Source organism: Trichoderma aggressivum (assembly GCF_033847375.1).
Source record: "Trichoderma aggressivum f. europaeum strain CBS 100526 chromosome Unknown scaffold_022, whole genome shotgun sequence".
Taxonomy (NCBI): Eukaryota; Fungi; Ascomycota; class Sordariomycetes; order Hypocreales; family Hypocreaceae; genus Trichoderma; species Trichoderma aggressivum.
In genome coordinates this window covers 241682-269262 of record NW_026946388.1, presented here as the reverse complement: position 1 = coordinate 269262, position 27581 = coordinate 241682, and the positions used below count along the sequence as shown (strand labels likewise).

The 27581-nt window shown below is 47.6% G+C and overlaps 7 protein-coding genes across 7 annotated transcripts; 4 read left to right on the top strand and 3 right to left on the bottom strand.

Annotated features, from left to right (window-relative positions):
• Window positions 1–613: 613 nt before the first annotated feature.
• Window positions 614–2430, top strand: Triagg1_5916 (uncharacterized protein; the record flags this gene model as incomplete). Its single annotated transcript, XM_062900482.1, has 5 exons — window positions 614–821; window positions 903–1732; window positions 1807–1917; window positions 1989–2155; window positions 2259–2430. The coding sequence occupies 5 exons, from the start codon at window positions 614–616 to the stop codon at window positions 2428–2430; spliced, it is 1488 nt and encodes a 495-aa protein (XP_062755117.1).
• Window positions 2431–3212: 782 nt separating this feature from the next.
• On the top strand, window positions 3213–4819 carry Triagg1_5915 (uncharacterized protein; the record flags this gene model as incomplete). Its single annotated transcript, XM_062900481.1, has 4 exons — window positions 3213–3457; window positions 3523–3987; window positions 4109–4571; window positions 4697–4819. 4 exons carry the CDS (start codon window positions 3213–3215, stop codon window positions 4817–4819), a joined length of 1296 nt encoding a protein of 431 aa, XP_062755116.1.
• Window positions 4820–5324: 505 nt separating this feature from the next.
• On the bottom strand, window positions 5325–11094 carry Triagg1_5914 (uncharacterized protein; the record flags this gene model as incomplete). Its single annotated transcript, XM_062900480.1, has 6 exons — window positions 5325–8031; window positions 8079–8654; window positions 8710–8734; window positions 9285–9477; window positions 9535–9926; window positions 9978–11094. 6 exons carry the CDS (start codon window positions 11092–11094, stop codon window positions 5325–5327), a joined length of 5010 nt encoding a protein of 1669 aa, XP_062755115.1.
• A 2337-nt stretch (window positions 11095–13431) lies between these two features.
• Triagg1_5913 (uncharacterized protein) lies at window positions 13432–14616 on the top strand (the record flags this gene model as incomplete). Its single annotated transcript, XM_062900479.1, has 3 exons — window positions 13432–13596; window positions 13659–13775; window positions 13900–14616. The coding sequence occupies 3 exons, from the start codon at window positions 13432–13434 to the stop codon at window positions 14614–14616; spliced, it is 999 nt and encodes a 332-aa protein (XP_062755114.1).
• A 746-nt stretch (window positions 14617–15362) lies between these two features.
• On the bottom strand, window positions 15363–15938 carry Triagg1_5912 (uncharacterized protein; the record flags this gene model as incomplete). The annotated part of the gene is made up of 1 exon (XM_062900478.1): window positions 15363–15938. One exon carries the CDS (start codon window positions 15936–15938, stop codon window positions 15363–15365), a length of 576 nt encoding a protein of 191 aa, XP_062755113.1.
• A 1177-nt stretch (window positions 15939–17115) lies between these two features.
• Triagg1_5911 (uncharacterized protein) lies at window positions 17116–19119 on the bottom strand (the record flags this gene model as incomplete). Its single annotated transcript, XM_062900477.1, has 8 exons — window positions 17116–17124; window positions 17197–17801; window positions 17862–17936; window positions 17990–18177; window positions 18242–18371; window positions 18432–18604; window positions 18664–18716; window positions 18949–19119. 8 exons carry the CDS (start codon window positions 19117–19119, stop codon window positions 17116–17118), a joined length of 1404 nt encoding a protein of 467 aa, XP_062755112.1.
• A 976-nt stretch (window positions 19120–20095) lies between these two features.
• On the top strand, window positions 20096–21747 carry Triagg1_5910 (uncharacterized protein; the record flags this gene model as incomplete). Its single annotated transcript, XM_062900476.1, has 5 exons — window positions 20096–20344; window positions 20396–20758; window positions 20820–20907; window positions 20974–21644; window positions 21697–21747. The coding sequence occupies 5 exons, from the start codon at window positions 20096–20098 to the stop codon at window positions 21745–21747; spliced, it is 1422 nt and encodes a 473-aa protein (XP_062755111.1).
• Between the last annotated feature and the right edge of the window lie 5834 nt (window positions 21748–27581).

Here is a 27581-nt window from a genome sequence, read left to right as displayed (position 1 = left end):
CCGCTATCTTGGCAAGCGGGACTGTTCCCAGTTATAATTGGAATGGTGCTTCCGTACAGGCCCCACGGTTATCAGCTCACCTACGCCGGGGGTCGCAGAAGCGAGTTGGCTCTTCTTCTTTGTTCCATTGGTCAGCCTCGGCCATCGTCCCATGTATGCTTTTGTTCAATGGGTACCAGAATCCTGATTTCATGTCGGTTTTACGTGATGTATGCTGTTGGTTGCTGTTCGTGGGGGTCTAACGTCGGGCGGACTGGATATCACATCCACGCGGAACACCATGATTGGCTTCTGACTATCTTTAAAAGGATCCCGGTTTGCTCGCAAGCCGCTGTCGACGCAGCTTAGTGCTCCTTCTGCGCTTTCTATCATAATTACGAGCGTCATTGCGGAGGGTCTCGTCGCCTCGTGCTTTAAACTACTGCTTTAGGTGCAGATTATTGGCCTCTAGCCACATGTCTGCACTTGACATGCACTCGTATTCATTGCCTCATTCGCCAGCCTGATCTGCCAGCATGATTCGCCAGCCTGATTTTACCATTATCAATGCCGTAGTGCCGCTTGATGTTTGCTCTAACTTGGCATTGCCAACAGCAGCAGCACCATCATCATCATGGAGGGTGTGCCTCGCCTCTGGATCGCCCTTGCTGGCATCGGCGTGTATCTTAGTCTGAGGACCGTATATCGCCTCTATTTTCATCCACTGTCTCATATCCCCGGCCCTAAGCTGACGGCATGCACGCACCTATACGAGTTTTATTACAACATCATTCGTCCCGGCAAGTTCTTGTTTGAGATTGAGAAGATGCACAAACAATATGGTGAGGCGCCTCGGGCAACTTCCCTTGAGCAACCGAGCACACTAACAAGCCTTGCCTTGGGATGATAAACAGGTCCCATAGTGCGCATCAACCCAAGAGAAGTTCATGTTATTGATCCGGACTTTTACGACGAAATCTACGCCTCGGGCAGCCGGAGGCGAGACAAGGATCCAAAATACGTCCCTACATATGCCTTGCCCGGCTGCATGGTGGCGGCCGTGGGCCACGATGAGCATCGCTTCCGACGAGGCATTCTCAAAGACTTCTTTTCTCGACGCTCTGTCGCGGAACTGTCCGACTCCATCAACCAGCGGGTGCAGAAGCTCATGACGCGCTTGGAGGTGGCCCGAGTTAACCAGGCCATCGTATCCCTTGACGATGCCTTCTCAGCGCTGTCATCCGACATCATCACGGCATACTGCTGCGGTACAGATTGGGACTTTATTGAGGACGAAAACTTCCGCGGTGACGTCCGCAATGCTGCTGAGAACGCCATAGAGTTCACACACATCTCCCGCTTTGTTCCCTGGCTGGTGTACGCAATGAGCGCCCTTTCTCCGCGAATGATGGCAAAGATCATGCCGGGCAAGGCAAAGCTCTTCGAGTTTCTCGAAGCCTTCTTGGAGTATGGAAAAAATGAGTCGTACGTGGGAAAGCGAAAGACAATGGTGGCCACTTTGGCGGACCCAAGTATTCCGGCAAAGGAGAGGTCCTACAATCGGCTGAGAGACGAGACATTTGGCCTCCTCGGTGCCGGCACGGAAACCACCGCGCGAGTGCTAACCGCCGCTTCTTTTTACCTGGCAAACGACGACAGAGTGCGCGAGACACTGCAAGCAGAGCTCAAGCAGGCGATGCCTACGCTGGACAGCAGGCCGACATGGGCCGAGCTGGAACAGTTGCCATATTTGGTATGTTACACAGCATATCCCCAAAGGGCTTCAAAATGGATATGACATGGGGCTCACGATTTACTTACCGCCAGAGTGCCTTTATCAACGAATGCTTGCGGTTGGCTTATGGAATAACTGCCCGCCTTCCACGGGTAGCCCCGACAGAAGCTCTGCAGTACAAGGAATACACAATTCCCCCGGGAGTGAGTGACGAATCCCTAGCAATTCCCCTCTTTTTTCGTCCCTCACCGTCTAACCTACAATCCGAAAAAAGACCCCCGTCAGCAGTTGCACATACTTTATCCACGGCAACGCGTCCATCTTTCCAGAACCGGCCACATTCCGCCCCGAGAGATGGATCGAGGCGGCGGAGAGAGGAGACAACCTCAAGAGATATCTGGTTACATTTAACCGAGGGACCAGAGGTTGCATTGGCATCAAGTATGCAATACCCGCCTACCTTACACTAAGCCCTTGTCTTGATTCACAAACCCTGGTTGCATGAAACTCCGCGCTGACTAACGGACTCAACTCGACTCTCCAGTCTTGCCTACCTGGAATTGTTCCTCACAGTTGCCCATTTCGCCCGTCGGTTCAACCTGGAGTTGCACGACACGGTGGCGGAAGACTTGCGCATTGTCCGGGACATGACCATGGGCGTGACCAGGCGAGGAGGCATCAAGGTCTACGCCAGACTGTTGCAGGTTGATGAGTAGCTATGATTGTGACTTGCAATTTGATTCCCCTGACTTGGATTCTTTGCTAGGGGCCGTCGCGCCCGCCGTTGCAAAATAGAGCGCAATTTCGCGCAACTCGACAAGATCCGCGGGCAGCTTGTTCGAGTAGTAGCTGCTATTGATGTTAGCTGCCAGTCCTCAACATGGGACCAGCTTTTGCCCAGTGGTGATGGCGGCATTGCGAGTCCGGCTATCCTTTTTTTCCTTTTTTTTTGCGGGGAGAGTCTGTCACTGCCATTAGCTAATCATTCCCAGTATCCCGGATTCGCTGATTCCCAAGAGCTTGGCAGCCAGTGATAGTTTGAGCTCGCAAAAGTAAGACATGTGCCGCCTCGAATCCTTCCATTGCCTCCCATTGGTTACCAGGCCAAAGGCTCCCCAATAAACCCTGGCCCAACAGTGTGTTTCTGGCGGTGTGAAGTTTCCGTGTCTTTGATGGTAACCAGAAACGGATGGCCATTTCCTTCGGGCTGAAAGCCACTGTATAAACCCCGGATTCATTTCTCGCTCTCTGCTACTTGAGTCTCGAGCTTGCGGCCTGTCGGACTGTACGGATTTGCCCGTCGCTGCCCCACCGGGGGCCTCTTTGCAGCTGAGAAAAGCCACCCCTGGCTAGCGGGATTCTCAGCTGTTTAAAATGGTGCCCCTTGTGGTGGTTTCGTTTCGTTTCGGTTTGCCCAGTGCCATTCCCCATCATCAACCATCAACCCATCTGCCGTGAAGTTCAAGATTGTACCAGTTACACCAGTAAGCCTTTCGCAATGGGAACCTCCGGACAGCCTGCGGGTGACAACCCCAACCGAAACTCTCTGCTCGACCTCAAGAACTTCAAGTTCACCTTTGATGTCTCCAATTTTATCGAGCCCGATGTAGGTTGCCGCATTTTCTCTCTGGATCCGTGGCTGCTAGCTATTGGCTGCGGCCGCTGCTCCATCTTCATACATGTCATGTCAATGTTTGTTGGATGCGATACTTACGCGACCGTCGTGCAGTCACCGGAACTAGTGTATGCGGATTGTGACATACTCGCCGTGCCGTGCCCGCAGACCTTCTAACCCGGTGATGCATTAGAGACGACGGCTCCATGTCGCTGTCCGAGAGCGTCATGGACTATCCGCACGAGTTTGGCCGCACCTATCACGCATACCGAGCGGGATGTATGTTACAGCCCCCTCTCCTCTCCTCGTTTCGTTTCCCCCGTTATCTTGTTTCCAGGTCCTGCCAACCCAAGAGCAAAAACGCAACAGCTGACCGCAGCAAACCCGCAGCATATGCCTACCCCAACGATATTCCTGAACAGGAACGACTTGCGTTCCAGGGCCCCATCATCAAGAACCTCTTCGGGGGCAGGCTGTACTTTGCCCCGCTCTCGCCGGCCAAGCCTCCGCAGTTCATCCTCGATGTCGCCACGGGTGTTGGTGATTGGGCCATTGAGATGGGCGACCGATTCCCCTCGTCCGAGGTTGTCGGCACAGACCTGTCGCCCATCCAGCCCGACATGGTGCCTCCCAACGTCAACTTTTATGTCGAAGACTCGTAGGTCATGACCAAACCAACAGAAGAAGAAGAAGAAAAACACGGCGAGTGAGAAAAATTGAAAAGTCAGACAAAAAAACACCACCACTAACTCGTTTTCCCGCGCGCGCCTTTTTTGCAGGAGTGATCAGTGGGACTACACGGACAAGTTTGGCTACATACATACCCGGCTCACTGCAGGCAGCTGGGGCAACTTCCAGAAAGAAGTCGCCGAGCAGGCCTTTGATGCCCTCGAGCCCGGCGGTTGGTTCGAGTCGCAGGAGGTCGAGGCCGTCTTCGCATGTGACGACGGCACGCTGGACCCGGCCGGCCCAATGTGCACATGGCTCCACGAGATGAGAGTCGCCGCCGAGAACTTCCAGCGCCCTGCCATCCTGGGCTCCACCCTCAAGGAGGTGTTTGAGAGCGTGGGCTTCGTTGACGTGCAACAGCTCATCTTCAAGATACCCATGAACGAGTGGCCCCGGGACGAGCGCCTCAAGGAAATCGGACGCATGTGGGGAGAGAACTTTTCCCAGGGTTTGAATGGCTTCTCCATCCAGCTCATGAACAAGGTGTTTGGTCGTACTCCGGCTGAGGTTGAGGTGAGTAACGGGCTCCAATGTTTTTCTCCATCGTCTAACCAACCACCGCTACGCCGTGCATGTACTTGCCCGTGGTGACGTTTCATGCCGGGCTATTCGCTGACGTTGTTGGACTCTTATTTTAGCTCTCTTTGGTCAAGATCCGAGAGGAACTGTCGGACCCGCGCGTGCATGCTTACATGCCCGTTTTCGTGGTGTGGGGGAGAAAGCCGTTTGTGGGAGAGGAGACAAATACCATGATGATGTAGAGGGGGAAAGTAAATTGACGTACAAAAATAACATGTGTGTATATGGTTCAATTCCGCAAGGAGGACAATTTTTCTGTTTTATCAGGAGTATTTAACGAGTTTAATTTGGTATATTGGTCGATAGGTAATAATAGATACGGGTTCCGGGAAACGAAGTGGGATCAACAAAGTATTCCCATGATGTCGCTAACCGGGTAACAAGGTGAGAAAAGCAAATAAACTGATGACTGCGTCATGTAAAGGCTGCAATATCCCAGTAACAGTCGAGGAGAATACGTGTGTAAGAGAATACTAGCAGCTTATCACATCATTTACATTAGTAGGTACTATGAACACCTTTAACCACCAGGGTAGCTAACATTAAGCTTCGTATCCTTGCATTGCCTATCAACGTCAATAATCTACACTGTATGTTGCTCAATTGCTGAACCTTTTTGCAAATCCTCTGAACACTCCACTCCATTGTAAAGCTCCTTAACAGATCTTTGAGCTCTCTGCGTGTTTCTCAACTGTTATTCGACTCTTTCGCGCCTGCTTGTTTCAATCGCGACACAATTTTCGTGTGTCCACCCTCGGCAGCAAGTTGCAAGGCACTGTAAGCTCTTGATCCAGCAGCCATGTTTACATCGGCCCCAGCAGCTAAGAGCCTCTCCACAACTTCGAGATGGCCCTTTTGAGAGGCGGCTTGCAAGGCAATACGGCCCATCCATCTAGTTCTGTGCGTGTTGATCTCGAATCCAGCGGCCAGAAGTTTCTCAACAACTTCAAGATGTCCACTTTCAGAAGCAGCAAGTAGAGCGTTTCCCGATCTGCCATTTTCATTTACCTTTGCTCCAGCAGCCAGAAGTGTCTCAACAACTTCAAGATGGCCACCTTTGGAAGCAGCAAGTAGAGCGTTTCCCGATCTGCCATTTTCATTTACCTTTGCTCCAGCGTTCAACAGCCTCTTAACGACATCAAGATGACCACCTTGACAGGCGGCTCGTAAGGCATTTGGATTTTCCGGTGCGTCGCATGTATTTACTTTTGATCCGGCCTCCAACAGCCTTTCAACAATATCGAGATGACCTCCTTCAGAAGCAGCCTGTAACGCAAGTTGATCATCCCATATCGATTGTCCATTTACAGAGACTCTAGCGGCCAAGAACCTCTCAACAATATGAAGATGACCACATCGAGAAGCGGCAGCTAGAGCAGATTGTAAATCCCATTTAAAAAGTACATTTGATTCAGGTTCAAAGGCCGCCAAGAGAGCCTCAATGGTGTTGATATAGCCCAGTCGAGCAGCACTTTTTAGACCAGATCTGTCCATCAGTGTACGTGTGATAGATGCGCTCATCCGAACACCAGCGGCCAGAAGCTTCTCAATGAGGACGAGACAGTCCTGTTCAACAGCGGTTGACAATACTGTCTGAGAATTTACACCATTAGCTAAGAGTAGCTTTATGGTGTGTAGATCATCATTATCAGCAGCGGCCTGTAGTATAGGCTGTCCATATACACCAGCAGCTAAGAGGCATTCGATGATATATTCTTCGCCACTTGTAACAGCGGATTGCAGTGCATCCTGACCATTAACTCCAGCTGCCAAGAAACCCTTCATCGCGTCTAGATCGTCGTTGCGGGCAGCGTTAAGTAGTGCAGTCTGGCCGTCTGCACCAGCGGCTAACAGCAGCTTCAGGATATCCTGATTGTCACTTCTAGAAGCTGCAAGTAATTCTGGCTCACCATCTACACCGGCAGCCAACAGGAGGGCGATGGTAACTCGATGGCCTCCTTTAATAGCAGTCTGTAGTATAGGCTGGCCATCTACACCGGCAGCCAACAGGATCTTGATAGGATTAAGATCAGTACTAGGAAAGTCTGGTAAAGCTTGACCCGGCCTTGGATCAATAACGTCCAAATTGGCACTATTAATAAGGTCCTGTAGTGCAGGCTGACCATCTACGCCAGCATCTAACAAGGATGTAGCGCCAGAGACGTCTTCACGTCTAGCAGTAGCCTGCAGTGCAATTTGACCATCTATACCGGTTGCTAATAGGCGCATGATAATATTTTGCTGGCCACTAAGCGCGGCAGCCTGTAGAGCAGTCTGGCCATCTGCTCCAGCGGCTAACAGTCTTTCCATAGCATCGAGGCGGCCAAGTTGAGCCGCTGTTTCGCAAGCCTGGTCTATTATAATACCTGATTTTTCGTGCTCGAGAAGGATATCGAGCAGCATAATGTCTTCATCAACCACTGCACTCTGCATGAGTGGCCCTAAGCTGAAGCCTAAAAGCATGCCGCTGAGGAAAATAAGTCGTATAAGGGCATAATGGTGAACTTTTTGGCTCCAGTCTAGGATGATTGGGATGCTTTCGCTGAAAGATTCTTCAACCCATGGCTTCTTCACGAGATCATGTCCTTGAACAATCATTTTTTCCCATAAACCCCAGGTCTTGGATCTTTCTCTTTGAAACATGGTCGTATGAAAAATCCAGTGAATTGATGCATATCGTAGGAAAGGGTGCCCTTCAAGTAGCCTCTCTATTGCGCCCCATGTATCATCACGTTGAAAGGTTTCTAAAGCCCCAATAGCATTTGCGGCCGCTGAGCCTCCTCTAGTATTCAGATTAAGCTTCAAGAGAGCAGGAATCGATAAGATAGCCTTCCATTGTGGTCGTAAAGCTGTCCCAGCTATAGCTATAGGCGGCATAAGTGGTAATGGTTGCTGTCTTCTGGCTAGTGTTGTCTTGAAGTCATTGAAGTTCAAATAAGTAACGCATATCTCGCCAAGAAAGTGGTCGGCATCTTCGAGATTCAGGTAGAACTGGTCATTTCGAGACTTAAACGACTTCTCAATGAAAAATTGCTGGATAGTTTGATGCACGAATTGAACTGTTTTTAGTTCCTCATCGACTTGAACGAAATTTTCACACCATGAGCTGATGTGAGCAATGCCGTTAGAATGTCGTTCTCTCTTGGAGTATTCTTGTCCAATTTCAACGAAGATAATTTCCTCTAGCTGATCGAGGGACAGAGGCTCTTTCGCAGCAGCCACCCACCGAAAAATACGCTTCGCGATACTTTCATTCCCACGAGAAACGATGCGGTCGATGGCCCGATTGAATGTTTCCTCTAGGTCCTTGGGGAAATTTCGAATGGCTGTTTGGATGTCCTCATCACAATGCTGTAAACAAAGCTCATTTACTTGGAATACAACCCAAAGAAACCTAGAGGTGTCAACATGTAAATCAACATTTACCAGGTTTCAACTCACATGCCATTTGCCCCGTCTGAGAGTGCCGCTTTGATATCTTCGATGAGGTCCGGATCCCCAACTATAAGCTCTTCAGTTTGCAGTTTTTCCTGCACTACGCCTTCAATGTACGTCGTGATGTCGGATTGAGCTGACGAACAGTTCATGGAAATCTGTTTCATGGTCGGAAATCTCGTTTGTATCTCTCTGGAGACGCTATCACGACCAGCGAGGAAAAGCTTTATGTTAGACCTGACATTCATAGCTGAGTGAAGATTTTCAAGGAGATCGTGGCGTTCCGATTTTGTACACTCATCTAGCCCATCTAGTACGATGTAGAGGGTCTTGAATTCTTCAGCCATACTTTCCAGTAATTTCGCAATTTCTTTGAGTCTCAACGTCAAGTTGAGTTTCGTACAATCCAATAACTTTTCGACCCTTTCGTAAATGCTTGATACATCTAGCATCTGTCGAATGATTGACTTGAGAATGACCTCGGCGTTTAATGACTGATGATCATCAAACCGTATGAGGAAAAAGCCGATGAAGACATCCGGGCTGCGCTTCTCCATTAAGAGTTTTTCGATGACACTCGCTCTATCGGTTATCATTAGACAACATACTTGAAAGGTCATTGTTTTTATGCACTCACGTAAGAGTTGTTTTGCCCGCGCCAACTACAAATGATCAACATAAGTGACTGTCAACATTGGTTTGATAGGGATACTTGAACTCACTCTTTCCGGAGCACCATAATATAGGACAATCTCGGCTGTTGACCCATATGTTGAACTCGTCTGTATGAAACAGCCACTCTAATGTACCACTATACCGCTTCCGACAGCTTTGTTTAAATGGAGTCAAATAGTCATGAATCGACAAGGAGTCAAGCAACCGCTGTTTTCTTTCCCTTGCTTGTCTTTGGTCACTTTGCGTCTGCCATGACTCCATCTTATCAGGCCGGTCTCCTTTTCGGCGAAAACCCCATGGTCTTTTTTTTCTCTTTGAACCCCCTCCCTGTTTCAAGCTTTGAAGCTGTTGGTTTTGATAATGGGCTTCTGTTTTGGCGAGTGATATCGCATCTTTGACATACTTGCTGCGTCTTTCTATGTCGTTCGCATCCTGTCCAAAATCTCTGTCAAGTGATTCTCGGGTTGAGTTGAAGAGGTATCCTGACCCTTCTTATTGTTAGTTGGGGTTGCGGTGGCTTGCGACATTCTAACTTACATGAAGGTTGAGCAGTTTCTAATGCGCGCTTGCAACAGCGAATGAGCGATGCATAGAACTCATAAAGGGCATCCTGAAGCCGTGGTGAAGATGGGTACAGGATTTGATAATCTCCCCACCGTGGACAAATCCTCCCAAGGTCCATGAAGAATTTTGAGAGGGCCTCATCATATGTTATAGACTTGACAGTCACCTAATGTCATAAGTATCGACATAGCGATATGTATATCAATCGAGGGGATAGGCTTACTAGCATTGTCAGTTTCACACTTCCCCATAGGAGGGAAGACATTCCTAGGTACGTCGAATCAACTGCTTCGACAACCGCGGAAAAATCCCGAACGGACTGTAAGACTGAATGGAGTCTGCTAGCGATGCTACGCCCCTTTCTGTTTCTATTCAGCGAATCGAGCTCAGCAGTAAATACAAGGACGGCAGTTGCATCTGGTACCGTCTCTATGCCTTGTAATTCACGTTGTTGGTCATCAGTAAGTGCCCTTTGAAAATCGAAGATGCTATCCCGCAGGGTTCGAATCCCATTCGACTCTTTGGTACCAGGAATAGATCCCGATGATGGTTTTCGCGCACCATAATGGGCTATCTCATTTTGTGCGGGAACGATCTGGCCGCGTTGAGTAGAACCTATTTCCATGTTAGCATGATTATTCGAATAAGCAACAGTTTCAATCTCACCAGCACTCGACGTAGATAGTTGAGCATGATCTTCTATGGTGTACCGTGCTAACATAGCTTTGACGACAGCTGCTGCGGTTGCTGTAGCAAACGGTTGCCAAATCTTGTTCTTGTGGCTATCTGAATAGTCACAAATCCCCTTGACGACGATACATGGGCACTCGTCCCAAAGGCCGGCCCCTTCCATTTCGAAAGCTATGATATTGTATTGTTTGGCAATCTGGTCACGATGATCGCCAGACTTCATCACTGTATCCGCAGATGCAACGCGCCCGATGAAAATGTCTGGGCATTGCGCCTCCTCAATTGACAGGTATCGTTTCCTTTCCAAACGTTGCCTCTGAACTAACTTTCTGTCGTCGCATCCCAACTCATAGCAAGATGACTGTGCCGCAGTATCGCAATAAGTGTCAGATTCGCAACATAAAACCCTCGGCCGTCCTTCTCGGTGCTTGTGTCGGTACGTCGCGTCGAAGAGCTTATCTTCGGTGAAACCAGGATAATGGTAACTGTACCGATACTCCTTTAGAATAGCTGCACCTTGCAAAGCTTTCAAATGCCTGGCAGTGTCTTGTCGCAGATCGGACTTCCCAGTATCGGATTTAAAGTAAGCGAGGAGTGTCCGAATATCTTTGTTCGGTAGGCTCTGGGTAGCTACGGCCGTTTCCTTGGGGATGAATTCCCCTGGATACTGTCTGCCGAAATCATACTGAATTATAGCTTCGCCAATAACCACATCGCCAAGGAGTGCCTCATGTGCACCAAGGATGGGGACCCCGCCACAGACTCCCACGAGGAATGCAATCCTCAAGTTCGAATAGCTTGTCCGCAAACTAGCTGCGGACCCAGCGACTGCAGCTTTGCCCATATTTGGTAGAAGCATGAGCACGACATTGTGCATGCCAATCCGCCCATTTCTATATATATTCGTATCTCCAGACGTTCGTCCGTATTGTTTACCATCTTGATCCCAGAATTCATCAACAATGAGTGTGGCGGCATCGTATTCGAATGACAAGGCGCAGATAATAGCTATCTGAAAGTCTTTTCGATGAGACGGGCGATGGTAGATGGATTCGGAGTCGCTTGATGGGGGAGGATCCGAAGAATCTGACATACTTGGCGGATACTAGATTTGGCGAAGGTAAAAGTTAAAACTAACGTTGCATTCCGAATGGTTTGTTTTACTCATCAGGACCCTGTCGCAATAGAAAGCGAGAAACTAACACAGCAGTTATCTGGGGAGACGCAAAAACTGAGCAAGCTTGATCGTCGCTACCAGTTGAAGCTATTTGCATCACGTTGACCTGGTGCAATAGATGCTGCGTCAAAAGACTGGGATCATATCTTGGAAGTGTTTCAGCCGCAACATGAATTGCGAGAGGAGAGAATAGTACTAGAGAAAAGAAATATTTTTGGGCGGTTACGGTGAGGCTCAGCGTCGACCTTATGAAAACCTGATCGGTGATTGGTGATTGGTGCCTGATGGACAAGTGACCAATATGGTGTCGCATCGGTATCAGCTTTGACGCAAGGGGATGGGACAGTTACACACTCATTGATCCATCCACCCATTCATTTATTCACTACAGCGATTGTCGTTAACCGCGAGACCAAAACCGGTTGACGACTGAAATGGGAATATAGCGAACGAGGCACCGATGATTTCCAGTCTAGCAAAGATGCCTGTACTTTACGAGAAAGACAGGTCTTCGACAGCCGCACCTGATTTCTTGGCTTCATCATGGGCTCAAAGAGATCACGCGATCCTAGGAGAGGCACCGTGAGAATGTACACAGCAATAAATGTATAATCTAGGCATCTTAACAAATAGCTTTGCGCAAGATGTAAGAGGGACAAAAGGAATTTTCTGGCTAGGTCGTTTGTGCCACTCTATTGTGTCTAAATATGTTGTTCTTACTTGCTATTCGCTCATTGGTCTATTAAATACTTAAAGGACTAGTGTCTCTGTGTTGTATTCTTACATCTCTCGTTAAACCGAGCACCCACGACTACAAACGGGCCTCATCTTCGACAAGTATATCTATTGCTTTCCACTTCCACACCTCGCATTGTGAACAAAAGCAAATAATTAAAATTACAAGTATAATCCCAGTGAGTATACAACAGGTTTTCTATCCATTGGAATATCCAGTGATAGAGAAAATAAGATGCCATACACTTGCATAAAACTATAACCACTAGTTTAGTTGATTGGCGGGAACTTCGCGCTATTTGCTTCGTGCCGACGTATTTTTTTTTTGCAGTCTCCTGCGCTACGGGAATTGCATTTTGGCCTTGTATATATTTCCATAATATAGCTGGCAAAAACGTCTTCATATCACTTGCCGCGATGCCTCCTACGCCGCTGTCAATGCTCCAAATTGGCTCTACAGGTTGACCTCGTCCATCATGAATTGCTAAAGTTCCAGCGACTTAGCCGGCAAATAGACCAGATCCTAAATGATCGCTTTTGAAGAAATTCTAAACATCCTTCTTGTTGGGTTTGAACATATCTAGTCAATTTATTGGTCTCTAATATGCTTTAACCGCCTCATTCTTGGCATTTACCTTCTTCTCAAAATCCTTAAATATGGTTGCAGCCCAGCCTGTATTGTGAATGTTTCTATCCACGGCGAGAATATCGCGGATTGCGTAATCATACCCCGGAATATTTGTTGTTACGAGGCGCAATGAACACTACAAATAAAGTAAGTCGTTGAAAAGGAAACACCTATGATTGTAATAAGAAGTCTTCTTGAGCCCTGATCACGACATCATGAACTCTCATGTGGTCTATCGATCTTGGTATGCGGGGAACCCGTCATGACTTCGATTAGAACGCTATTACAAGGATTCAGGTTTTTTTTTTGAAGCAACTAAAGAATGAGGGATCCGTATTAGACATGTCTCGACGATTTGTACGAATGCGGTGTGAATAGACAATATTTATAATATGTAGGTAATCATCAGATATCCTCACATCGGCCGCGCACTCCTCCATAAATCCAATCAGCTATCCATTCCTTTGTCACAAAAATAGAGTTAATTACCCAATGATATCTTAGAATCTTGATCTACAAAAGATCTCGACTCCAATTTATTTATTTTCCTTTTTGGAAACGGATAAATCGGGAACGTTTGAAAGCTTCGGTCACGTTATTATGGAGCGCCGAAGACTCACGATCGCTCTATCGCTGATCTGAGCCTAGTTGATCGTCGTTTTGTTTACAATGCGACGCTGTAGCGGTAGTGAAATACTGAATTGAGAAGGTCAGCACGGACGCATGTGAAAGGACCCCTCAGCATATGTTGGTGTAACGATTCACGAGGATTATGCATCCTGTAAGGGGTACTATATCTATATATATGTAGGATGGCCCCGAATTGTCCTTACCGACAATTGCTTGCTGTCTTTTGTGTTGGTTCACGTCACTCTGAGAATTAGTCCACCATGTCGTTCAAAACGGTCCTGTCGCTGTTGGCCGCTATCCAAGCTGTCCAGGCCGACTTCTCGCATCCTCTGCACTTCAAGAAGGTCAATGCCGTGGCTGCAAAGAACATTGCCACAGCAAAGGGACGGCTGGTACAAGGAACAGCGGATCTCTGGGATGACCAGGTGATGGAATACCTACAACTTGCCTATCATATCACTTGGATTGGAAATGCTAATATACACAGGGCTTCTGGTTCTCCAACTTCACAATTGGAGGCAGCCCCAACCTCGAAATCCTAATTGATACCGGCTCCGCCGACGCCATCTTGAACCCGGGGATTTACAAGCCTGGCTCCAGCTCAGTCAACACCAAGAAGACCTTCCGAATTTCATATGCCACGACGAATCCCGATGGATCTGGGACTTTATCTGCAAGTGAAAACAGAAGTCAGTTACCAAATAATCGTAGTTACTGACCAACGGCAGGCGTCGGGCCAAATTTACCGGGATGTCATCACCCAACACGGGGCCAACCTGACCGTCCCCCAACAGTACCTTGGAACCGTCTCAAGCCCTCAGTCGCCGCCGACTTTCCCTCACGATGGCCTCATCGGCTACGCAGGCATTGATAGCAGCGCTCTCGGCCAGACCCCATTCTTCCAGAGTCTCTGCGACCAAGGCACGCTGTCATCCTGCCGTTTCGGGTTGGCGCTCAACGCCGACGAGACTGGTACGCTCTACTATGGCTCCGTTGCGACGGACACATTCAGCGGTAGCTTGACTTCAGTCTCGGCCAGCGATCAGTGGATCGTCACCGGCGATGTCACTGTAAATGGAGCGACGGTTCAGCGCAGCGCCTCCATCATCACAGACTCCGGCACGACCGTCATCTTCGGGCCTACTTCACAGGTCAAGACTATATTCCAGAAGGCGGGCATCCAATCCGTGCAAAACAGCAATGGCATCACTGGCTACTATGCCTGCGATGCACCGCCCACCATTGGGCTCGCATTCGGCGGCAACAACTTCAATATCTTGCCCGAGGCCTTGGCATTCGGCCAAAACGGCAACAACTGCACAGCTAGCATCCACGGGACGAGCGAGTTTGGCAGCCAGTGGTTGGTTGGTCAGGCGTTCTTCCAGGGCAAATACATTGATCACAACGTCGACGATGGGACAATGGGCTTTGCCAACTTGCAGTAGGCATCATCATTTATGGAGATAGTAATCGTGGAGAAAAAAAGATGATAGTCTGAATATGTGCCCATAATAGACAGCTTATTGCTAGGTGCGTGTAGATGTCATATCCACCGTCTAAAACCTTTCCTTTTTTGCATGTCATGCCTCGTACCCAATAATACACATGTGCAAAGGTTAACACATGGAAGCGGCAGCAGGGTTTTACTAAAGCCGTGGGAAATGCTAGAGTATCCGTCTATCTCGCATTCGTAGTCATATACGACTATTGGTAGCGGAAATATCGGGTCCTTTCAAGTTTTTTTTTTTTCTTTTGCAACACTTTATTCACTGTGATTAGGTGCCAACGTGAAATCTTTTTTTCCCTGCAAGCTAAGAAGATGTTGAGAAGTTATAGATGATCCATTTCACTCCTTCCACGACAGTGTCCGGCTGGGTCATCTGGACAAAATGGCCACTCTCAGTGGCAAAGACAAGCTTGCTCTTGGTAGAGAGTTTCAGAAATTCCTTCATGAGACCCTCATTCTTTTTATCAACCGTCCTTATTAATTCTTTAACGTAGTTTCTCTGCTCCTCAGTTCCATTCCCTTTCGCAACTCCCGCCTTGTACAACCTATTCCAGTCTCTGCTTCGCGTCCCCCCTATTATATAGACCGGCTTATCCTCAACTAATGGCTGTTCTTTACCTTGCTTTTTCTTGCGTAGAGTCTCAAAACTTGGTAAGTATTGCTCTACATCCTCTTTGTGCGCAATTAGCTTGTATTTATCGGTCGCTTCTGCAGCTTTGAATGCATCCCATCCTCCCGAGTCAACTTGCGTTCTGCTTCAACACCCCAAGCAGCGTATGGCTCAACGCCTGCTGCTATAACATTCCAGAGAATCGGCTCATCTACATCTATCACCAATGGCGCTGTCTCATGGTTGGCGTCAACAAGCACTAGACCAGCGATCTGGCTAGTTCCCTTCAGTGAGATGAACTCGTGTATGATCACACCGGCCCAGGAGTGCCCCACGATGATTAGAGGATTTGGAATGGGAGCCTTTTCGATTAGAAGAGAGAGCTCTATAGCAACGTTCTCAGCTGAGGGAACGACTGGTGAGGACTCGGAGTTGCGATAGCCGGAACGGTCGTACGTGTAGCTTCGCAGCGAGCGAGGAAGCAATCGCACCACGGCTTGCCAGTTGAGAGCATCGCTTGCTACACCAGAGACAAATAGTACAACGGGCTCTTTGGAGGTTCTGGGCTGTGGGCCGTGAATGTAGAGGGCCAGAGAGTGAGTGCCAATGTTGATGAGAGCGTCGTTTGAAGGAAGGGTTGAGGAGGCCATTCTGGAGTGCCGGTTCGGACCCTTAAGCCTTCAGTAAGTAGCCTTCCTTTTTGAGTTCTTGATGAGCTGGGTATGATATGAAAGAGCTTTCAACAGCGAAACAAGTTGTAGTTTATGGTAGAAGCAATAAGTGCTGAAGGAGTAGAGCCTAAGAAGATTCCATGAGGATCGAGTCACCAGGTTCAATTAAATTTAGCGTTGATGTCTGGTCCTTTGTACGGATTCATAAGCATGATTATGTGTATGCCTTGCGCTTTGTTGTCAAGATATCAATATTTGGACACATTAAGTGACCAATTACTCTTGGTATAAGAACGCCCTGACATGGCGAATCCCTCAACGTGTACATGTATGTGGAATCATCTGGCCGATGAGTCATGCGTCAACAATCCTCCTAGCTATAGAAGCAACTCGACATGCTTAACTCAGACTTACATCATGACTAGCGCCTCCATGCATATCCACTGTTCACAAAAGCCCTTTGATGTATACCTTCATGCCTTCGGTGTTGTATTTGGCTGTCTGTAGAGCGTTATATCATACCGGTAGATTAATTTCATAACCGCATATTCAGGTGTGTTTCGATTGGTGCATATATTCGATCAGCCAAAACTATATACGCCCCTTTGTCTATGAGACGAAAACAGCAGTCGCAACTTTGCAAATGGACAATACTATGTGTATTTTCAGAGCTATCCTGTATACATAAATACTTCATAAATGACTGTCCATAACTCAATAGCCACATCACACCAGCGCTTTTCGGGTAGATTCATTTTTTCGATGTTGCCTTTGTTCCTGGATGTTCTGTGTCAAACAGTTGAGCGCCATCCGGCCTTGCCATACCCAGCATTCCTCTAGGGTTCTTGCACTGCCCCTAGCTCAGCATCGTTTGGTTTCCCCAGAGTACTATACATTGTTACCTTTCTCTTCATGAACAGTTGTTTAGGCTCGGGTATGTGACTAAGAACCAGAATGACAAAATAACAAATCGCAATCGTCGGTAGTGGCCATGGCGTTGGCAAAAAGGTGGAGAGAGCACTCTGGTTGAACGTGAGTAAACTTGTCAACGCAAGCCCGAGACCCATGCCAACGGTGATCAGTGCTCGAAGTATGTTGAAAATCGACCAACCACGTTGTTTACATACAACATGTAGAGCGGTCATCAGGATCAGGACTAAGCCGGCTGTAATAAAGGCATAGATGAACTTATAGGACAGATCAGCTGAGGAAACTTTGAAGAGGGTTCTAAACTTACCACAGTTCCAAACTTATTCGCAGTGGCTAAATACGCGGCTTCGGTGGCAGACTGCACATCTGTAGATTCGGTCTCCTCTGCAGGTGCCGCGAGACTAAACGACGCAAATATTCCATTAAAGACAGTTTGCGCAAGATCTCTCGTGCCGTTAAGCCAGCGCACCATTTCTGGGTCATTGTCGGCTAGTTGGCCATTCACATTCCAAAAGGAGTCTGGAAGAGTAAGCAAGCTCTGATAAGTTCTCTCGATGTCATCCAGAGCTGCAACTTCGTCTTCGGGAGGGTATGACTCGAGGAGCTCCGTCACTGTTTCATTTAATATTCGAACCACTTCTTTTGTAGTTGGGCTACTAGGTAGCTCAAAAGTAATATTGACGATGCTCTGAGCGGCTGAATTGATCGACTGAAGCGCTTGAGACCAAGCAATGAACTGATTTGCACCCTCTAGAAGAAGGACCAGAGCGACATGGAATGGAAGGTGCCAGGAAACCCAAAACATCTGTCGCTTATGAGTCAATTTGCCAGAATGCATCCAATCGAAGTACATCTGGTAGACGAAGTAAATCAGCGCAACCGCGCATGTGACAACTCCGATGAGAGCAGCAGCTGGAAAAACACTATTAATAAAGATAGCAATAGTAATGAGATGAACTGGATGTTACGTACACCACATATTGTTGCTGTCTTTTAGGAAGGTATTTTTCACAACAGTCTGTATATTCCTCGCTATGATGATTGCTCCTATGCGACGAGTTAGCATATGGCCAATCCGACTTTAAAATGTCTCAACAAACCTTCACCAAGGATTATCAAAGTAAGCAGATTCATGCGCTCGCTAAGATGAGTATCAGATAGACTGAGAGCTTTGAGACTGGAGAGCCCAAGATGAATGGCGACCTCGGCTACTGCCCCAATATACCAACTGACGGCAACGACTGAGCTTGCTTCATCAACGGATAAAAAGGATACCGCTAAATAGATTCTGCATAGTTTCTAGTCAGCATGCTCCTTGATTGCTTGTCAACAAAAGCAAAAGTTTCCCTTACACGGCGAATAGCAAATGAAATCCCGTTGCGATCATAAGTGGTACTCTGGTTTCTCTATGCTTGCGAATTTGGAGTAACACTGTAAAATACTGAAGCGCGAGCATGAATCTAGACACCATGAGAAATAAGCCTATCATCGGTTAGCCCATTAGCTCGAGTTGGTCCGTGATTGCTTGGAGTTTAACCATACACATGGCCCGGAAGACAGATTTTGCTTCCTTGAAAAAGTCAAATGTTGGACCGAGTTCAGCAAAGCCAACCATGACAGCCAAGTGCACTGCACGGCAAAGTCGCTCCCAGACACTGTCAGTGACATAACGGACATCATATAGGGTTGTTAAGAGCCAAGTTGTCCAGAGAAGTCTATCATAAGGTTAGCAACATCCAGCATCAAGAGTCCTGTCCCATGTTTATATGCATACAGTATGTATCCCACAAATGATCCAAGACTTGAAGTGTCATTGATTTCATGGACCTTGGTAGCAGAGTCAGTAAGATTGTGCACAAAGTGTCAACAGAGGGCGCAAATACTGTTGAGAAAACATTCAAGTTTGCGACAAACCAAAGATCATAGAATAGCTTGTACTATCAGTTGACTATCGACATAGAGAATATTGATGTCGGCGTTACCTCGAGAGTAGAAGAGGTTTCATGCTATTATCTTCGCATCAGCAATGCAGCTGTAAGAAATGGCTCGCAGTCTATACCTTGGCGAACTCCAGACCATCGTCCACATCGGCATCAGCAATGAATGAAGGATTTCTAGCATTGCTAAGCGCTGCCGCTTCGATATTCTTTCTTTCGGCCAGTGGGCTTTTAATCAGTTGCAAGGTGGTACTAGTATAAGCAGCGACTTCAGCATCCTCGCCGCGAGCCATAATTTCAGCACGAAAGATTAGTAAAAGCAAACGCAGAAGAAGAATGCGTCGAAACGTAATTACTAGAGCCACAGTATCGTTGTTGTTTCACTGGAAAATTGACCTGCGGCGGAGAATTTCTCTCCATTATATAAGTTCTCATCACGGGAAGTAGTTATGACGCCAAATCAATTGCGCTGGAAGGATTCTGCGCTTTACAAGCTCAGCCCCTTGATGTCAGCGTCGCGGTTGCGATACAACGAGTCGGATCCCTCCAGCCTGTCGCCCTACTAACTGCTTCTCGGGATCCCGCCATAGAACCGGGTGGAATTTCTACCATCATTTGAAAAACTGCATCGCAAATGGACTTAGCCAATCAAAGATGCAAGTGAGTCGCCTGTATGCTATTTACATCCGTGATCCTTCGTCAGTTGTAGCGCAAAACCTGTAATGAGTTCTGTAGCCATTTCAGGTTGGCACAGCCCTGACGATCACTATTACCCGATTGGGGCAACAACGCGATGGAATCTGCGCCAAAACCGACGAAGTGACATGAAAGCGGGTTAGAGAAAGCCAACTAGATCTGTGCCCAATAAGTCATGTCGGGTCAGTGCCTACTTACGGGGAGTCTGTGTGCTTCATGTGAGATCAAAGCCTTGCTCGGGCTGTCCTAGCTAGAAAGAGGTTTACGCCGTTACTTGCAGATTATTGCATTGCTGAACGATGATGCTGTCTACAGCATCATGAGGGAAGTGGTGCGTCAGCAAACTAAAATAGTACATCTACACGAAGTCGAAATGAATAGGATCATGTTTTCCTGAATTGGACATCATTGCGACGTCCTCGTCATGAAGTTGCTGGTCGAGAGCTCGAAAAATAGATATAAAATATGGCAGACTGTTGCACTTTGTGATTTCAGCAATCTCCAATTCTCTATTCTTTTTAACCATCAAAATCTCACCACAGCAATTATATTTGACTCCCATTCAAAAGCATAATGCATTTGTTCGCAGCGGAGCGCTGGCTTCCAGCATTGCTCGCTCTCCAAGCTATTGCGGTTAATGCCCAAAGCTCTGCTTCACCCAACTGTACAATCAAAACCCAATTCTTCACGCAGCTGGTGGACCATAATTCGACTACAAATGGAACCTTTCAGCAACAGTATCAGATAATCAAACCTCATTTCAAGCCTGGAGGCCCAATATTTTACTATCAGCAAGCCGAGACTGCAAAATTTGCCTGTTTGGTATATAGAGGAACAAATCCTCGAACAAATGTGAATTCTAACATTTCATAGGAGAGAACTATTTATCCAGAATGGGCTCAAGAGGTCGATGGCATGGTTATTAGCCTCGAGCACCGTTTCTTTGGCCTCAGTGATGCATCAAACGCCACCGACCCCATCGAGAAGTACAAGTCTCTTATCCTTGAGAATGTCATGCTGGATGCCGTAACCTTTGTCAATCATATTAAGCATACTATCCCTGGAGCTAAGGATAGCAAGGTTATTGTTTCTGGAGGCTCATATGGTGGTTTCCTGACTACGGTGCTCAAGATGAATTATCCTGAAGTGTTCTTTGGAGCCGTGCCGTACGCTCCACCCCTTCGATCGATTGGAGCAAACTATCAGAACCCGAGGCGATACGATTGGTTTAATTGGGTATGTTCCCGTTAGAACCATTCGCATGAGATTCATTTTACTAAGTGGACGTGACTCTTAGGTCAACCAGGTCTACTGGGACTTGTCTGCAGCGGCGGCTACCAAAATGAGAGATGCTTTCACTTTGCTTGCAAAACGTTTCCAAAACTGTACGTCTTGCAAGCCTCGTCATTGTTCTCAATGATTGGAATTAAACGTCAACTAATGTTTTGAAGTGGGCGAGGTACAAGACATTGCAAAAGATCTAAATCTCTGCACCGTCCCAAAGACAGCAGCAGATCTTCAGTTGGTAATGGGAGTCATTACTACCAACGCCGAACTGATTCCCTTGCTCAGTTACAGTAGCCCAGACGCAAACCCTTTCGGTGCTACTCCTGAAAAACTGGTCAACATATCGCTTAGTGCAAAGAATCCAATCGACATTGTCAACGCAACTCTGACCTTACGAAACCCACCTAGTCTAGTTCCTTGCATCTCCTGGGATTCAGACGAATCTTCGGAAGCATCTCTTCAGAAAGCTCCTTTTAACTACCTTCTATGCAAATACTTCCCTTTGAGTGGTAATGAGATTCTCGAAGGAAATATCTACCCCCCGACATCTATTCAAACGGAATCGGATCCTATGACCTGCGAGACACTATATAAGGTTGTTCCCCCAACCCAAGCGGAAGTTGAGGCAAAGTGGCACATTTCACGAGCAGACCTAATCCAAGCGCCTCGTATCATATTTGCATATGCAGAGAACGATCCTACGACTGGTGTTGGCATCCATCCATTTCCTCCTTCGCCGGACCGCAACGCCTCCAGATGGATGATCACTAGCCAGGCTGCGCATGGCGAGGAGTCTATTGCGTCCTTTTCAGGTGATAAACCGAGCGTTGTTCACGTAAGCTCATCCGAACATGATGTGAGGTACTACAGCTGACAGAATCTTCTAGGCGAGACGAGTACAGTTGGAGACGATCAAGGAGTGGCTTGGACTTTACTGAGAATGACACAAATCAGCGGCACCACCATATGACGATATTTGAGAGGGTAGAAATATTTGTTCCTGCCGTTCTGATGTATCGTTTTTTATCGCCGTATAGTCTATTTATATGGTTTCTGATTTTCAATCTCAGTCTGATTTATTTTGTTCTATTTTTTCCGGAGAAAGAGGGCGCGGCATTGCATCTCTTCCTGCTTCGTTGTCTGCTTCACATTTCTGAGGCTTTCACTTTCACAATGGCCACAAGATGCATATTCGCACATTACACTGGATCGCCAGTAGAAACACAAAGAAGTAGAAGGATCAATACCTAAATCTTCATTTTATACCCTTCATTATCATGATCGATAGGCAATCCAAATACTCCGCAGTATATGTTACATAAAGGCCTCCCATCAATAGGTTAATCTTGTCTATAATCCAATTCTTCCCTTTCTCATCGCTCACAACGTATGCGATGATTAACGGTACCTGTAGAAACTGAGCTCCAAGTGGGTTCGATAAATTTGCATATTCACAACACATGCAAATCCGCCGCGCAGTGTCAGCAATGCTCAGTCGCAATCTGGGATCGGCCACAAGATTGACTAGACAAAGGTCTGCAATTATCAAGGCCATCCACCGCCACGTGTGGAATATAGCGCTCTCGTAAGAGTCGAAATGGAAGCTGAGCGGGAAATCATCATCTAGCGTCGAAGACTGACGCTCTTCGAACCCAAGATTATCCTCGACGTTTCCAGCCATTGAGCTCCGAGGGGAAGCGGCTCGCAATTCCAGTTGCAGATTCCTCCCATACTCTATAATCTCGCCCATACCTAACTCAGATACTCCAGCTTTCCAATCTACAACATATTTCACGAGTGTGGGAATACTGCAGATACTCTCAAAAAGGTAGTCGACACTTGAAAACTTGATGCTGTCGCGCTTCTCAGGGCAGATATCTTCCCATCCACCTGTGAGTAAGAAGCAGTGTTCTCCTCGGAGCAACGCCTCAAGGACCTAATGGAATAAATAAGCTCCAATATCACCAAGAGCGTAGGACTGCCATGGCACTCACAATTCGACCTCGTTGGGTGCGAAAAAGATTAAACTCGAAATTTGTCCGGACACACCGCGGGCCGCGGACAGATATCAGCTTCGACGCACCCCCAGCATGCGCTATGTATTGATGGGGACGCCTTTCTGGGGCAATCATCTGCTCAAAGTCAGGAAAAGGTTTTGACATTAGGTTTAGAAACAATACAGAGAATTTGACCATTTTACCTCATAGTAGGCCATCAACATAGTGGCACAAACCGTTTCGGCAGAAGTGCCCAAGACAGGATCTGCAATCACATTCTGCAGGGTTTGGAGAGCCCTCATATACTCGATGCTAGGTTGAGTACTGCGGTGAGAAGACTGGTTTGCCTCAAGTAATTGGGTATGAGACTGCAGGAGACACTCTACTGCAACATCGAGGGCGGGATTGTGACCAAGGCGACACGGTATCTCAGTCATGTATCGGCCAAGATGATGTAGCCGATAACCATCTGGAGGGTTTTTGAATGAAGCGATCAACGCTGAGGCGAGCTTCTCCCCTCGTGATACGCTGGGAGAGTTGGGTACGGGAGGGCTGGAGTCTCTTGATGACGACACAGGCGTTGTCGATCTGTAACGAAGCAATTGGAATTTATAAGTCATTCCATCTTCATCGCCTTCTCCATACAGCAGGCTCAGCTTGGCCTTTAAACCCTCTGCGCCTGTTCTCCGAAGTGCAGGTCGTTCTCCCATCTCAGGCACCGCGAATCGAGTCGTTGTATCGACAAATTGGAATTGAGGCGGATACACGCACTCGCGATCTACTCGAAAGCAGCGCCCACAGGTTGGGCGGACTTCATCGCACTGCAACAGAATACAATGTTAGCGATACTATCGCGGAGCGCAAACAGTCAGAACCCATCCCTCACCTTGATCTTGTTCCGCCGACAAGCCCCGCAGCCAATGCTTCTTCTCGAGCCACGGTGCATTGCTCAGTCTAAATTGTGGTTGCAAAGGTCTAATTGAGGTAATGAAATGCAGAGGCTTAGATCTCCTCTACGTGATCAAATAGAATGAAAAATAAAATAAAAGGTCACTGTCGCAATTTATAGTCATCTTATGTGATGGTGCGCGGGTATCTGCAAGGCTGCTCGTCGCTGAAGTAAATACATGTATACTCCAAACGTTTCTGCCTCACGAGCTCCATCGCCTCACCATGGATGACACAAAGCAATATTAGAGGGTAGATATAACGTGGGGGGATATGGTGATCTTTCAAACCGTTTTGGGCAAACAACGCGGTCGAACCACCTGCAATCCCTGTCCGAAGGATTTGGGGGCAGCGTAGCTGTTACGCCAGTAAGAAGAAGTCGTGGTTTGAATTAGCATGTCATTGGATGCCGCGGTTTGGCTTGGATCCTATTACTACTGCATAATCAAGTTCAATGCAATGCACATAAGACTCATGGAGGGCAGCATCAACTGCCATCATACGGAAGCAATGGCTAGTTCCTAAGCTATGGCTAAGACCAGCTATACAGGCGTCAACATTGTTCGCGTATCACCGCGTAGTTTCAAAGTGCCTGTAGGCACCTATAACCCTTTGCGCTAAGATTGCCTAATATACAGGGTTGGTAGAAGCTATTACGGCTGTGCCTGATTTGCTTCCTCCATCAACGCAGGAGGTGGCTGCCGAGCTCCGAGAGTCTCCCAAGCACTCATGATCTGGAACAATTTTTTCTCTTGATGCTTGCTAGCAGTCATGCTAACACCGAATGGTCGCCCATTCATGTCCAAAATCCCCAGAGGCATTGTGGCGAAAGGATAACCTCAAGGGATGTTTAGCTTTTCTTAGACACGGTCGGACTTTGGGAAACCTACCAGCTGCAGAAGTAACACTCGATAAAGGACTGTCAGCTAATGATGCAATGGCATCCAGCTTAAACAGCTTGAGTATCTGATCGATTCCGTCGGGTCCGGCAAGCTTGCGAAGGGAGGCCAGAGTTTCGGCATTTTCGGCGGCAGAGATATTGCACTGTAGCGCGCTCTCGAGGCTTGATTGTGATGGATATTCTGTTCATGTGTCAGGATAAAACCTAATGGTGAACTTTATCCATGTATGCGTACCTTTGGGGAGTTCTATGTCGGCGTGCTGGCGATTCTAGTCGACAAGTTTCTGTAAGTTCCTGACTTGAGATGACTCTAGTGTTTTAAGATAGCGATTGAAGGCTTGCTGAACCTCGTAGGCTTCAAATCTCGTTAGAGTTGGCAAACAAGACATCTCGGCTTGCTGAGGGACCTACAGATGATATCTTCTAACCCAGGCCAAACCTTGTCACCGAGAGGAAGCTGCACCGGATACTCGACGTGGACACCGGCATCAGATAGAACCTTCATTACGGAGTGGTATTTTTTCCTCTGTGACAATGTTAGGGGAGTTTGACATCGAGGCATAGTGGATTTACCATCTAGGAGAGCGCCTCATCGTCGTTTTTGCAAAGACTTTCTGGTAACTTCCAAATCTTCTCATCTACAATTCCAATCCTTAGCCCGTCTCATTTTTGTGTCATAAGCTGCGACAGTCTTTCATCACGATTCGTTCCTGTCTCTTGCAACATGTCGATGACCATGGCCAGGTCAGCTGGGAACCTAGCCATAGCACCGACAGAGTCTAGGCTCTTCGACACTGGAATTACCCCATCCATAGAGACGGTTCCAATAGTCGGCTTCATAGCATAGAGCGCGGCACGGGACGCTGGGGATACAATAGACCCGTCGGTTTCGACGCCTAGAGACACGATGCCGAACCCAGCAGAGAAACCGACGGCAGATCCTGAAGATGATCCGGTAGGTGTTAAAGAAAGAAGTCAATGAAGTGGCTCGCCCAGAGAAGGATGAAGAGGCTTACTGAGTGGCCCATTGCGCCCTCATCCAACTTTAGAGGTCCCCTGACATACGCTGAGCGGGTATAACCGTTGACGGGAGACCATCCGTCAATGAGACCTTGACCTTTGAAGTTGTTGAATTCTTGTAGTATCACTGTCAGTCGAACACTTGTTTGGAGAAAGGTAATACACGTACTGTCAAGCTAGCCTTGCCAATGAGGATGCCCCCAGCATCAAGAAGCTGTATTGAGCATCAAATAAAATTAGCCAAACCCCCATTCGATATTGGCGGTTAGTAGTTCTACATATGTACCTTCTGTACTGTAGGGGCGTTCCCAGGTGGCAGAGAGCCGACAAGAGCCCAGCTCCCAGCCGTTGTGTCCATACGTAATTGAGGATCGGTTGCAATTGCACCCCAAAGGATTGGTTAGCACAAACGGAGGTGATACTGTACGGACTCTTATACCTTCACGATGAATGGAATACCATGGAGCGAAATTCGAGTCTTTCCGGCGGCGCGTTCTTGATCAAGAAACTGCGCTCGCTCTAGGAGCTGCTCTCTTGGAGCGACGGAGATCAAGGCACCCAGCTTAAGTCCATTTCGATTGTGTTTGTCGATCTGATTCAAAACTTGCTTTACCAGCGACTCCGCATTGAGTTCAGAACGATCGAAAAGTTGTTGAATGTCGTGGGCGGTCGAGGTAAGGAGGTTGAACGGTTTTAGCGCCATGGATTCTTCTTGTGATAATGAAATGCGACTGCTAGGGCGAGAACACTGAAGTAGAGGGCAAATGTCTCGATCGTAAAGTGGCTGTCGTTTCTGAATTTTCACGCTGGTCGGTCGGCCACAGCTCCAGAGCAATGAGGGGGGCTGAAGGAACTTCATGCAGCCGCTGAAAGAGTGATGGGAGGGCAACTGGGATCGCTTTGAGATGGGATGTAGAAGAACACTGCAACAGGCCGGACAGATAGGAAGGGTTGGGGGGGGGATCGACTTGGGAGAGGCGGGGGTATGAAGTATGAGGTTACAGCGGAATGAAGTCTGTGCAGCATTTACTATGCAATGCGATTGCTTGGTTAGATCCTATTCGCCCCTGGTGGGATATTTTCGAGGTTGGGAGGAGTGTTACTGTTGGCCAACATTGCATCGTCCACCAACTTGATCAACTCTGATGGTGATACTATATCAGTGCAAAGCTACAGATGCTCCTCGGTACATGTATCTATATAGCCTTGGGGGGACAGCACCAGCGATAGACTGTGTATATTCTACACCATGGTTTTCTGCCAGTGAACAGTAAGAAAGGTAAGATCGGTAGCAACATAGGCTGCGATGAGGCAGAAGGGTGTGTCAGAAGCTCCTTGGGAACTGAACCTAAACAAGAATTGAGTTGCATAAAGTGGCAGGAGAATGGCTTGGAATGCGAGAGCGCATGGGAGAGACGAGACTGAAGGATAAGATGGAAACTTGAATGAAACCAGGTTATATGAATAAATTCTCGTGTAACATGCTTTCAAGTTATCGAAGGCTCAAAGTCTAGACCTACAGGGTTCTGACTGAATCATTAACATTTCTGACTCTAGCCTAATACCTAAGGGCTATGTTACTGAGCGCTGTGCGATTCGAGATAATCCAGATCAATCCAAATTGGCTCTTCTTCCTCTGTTTCTTCCAACTTTAAACAAAATAAAGTACCCACAACAACAGCTAGGAACACAAATGTGAAAATAAATGGCACGAGTGTAACCGAGACCCCAAACATTAGGCTGGCAATAAAGGTACCTATACTTTGCATTGCGCCAATAGTTGCGTATAATATGCCAATGTGATGGCCCCCGGACAGAAGGCCAAGAAGGCTATACATAGCTGGGCTATAGCCACATCCAAGAGCATAGACGTAGATGGCTGCGATCACCATGGTTGACTCGGCAT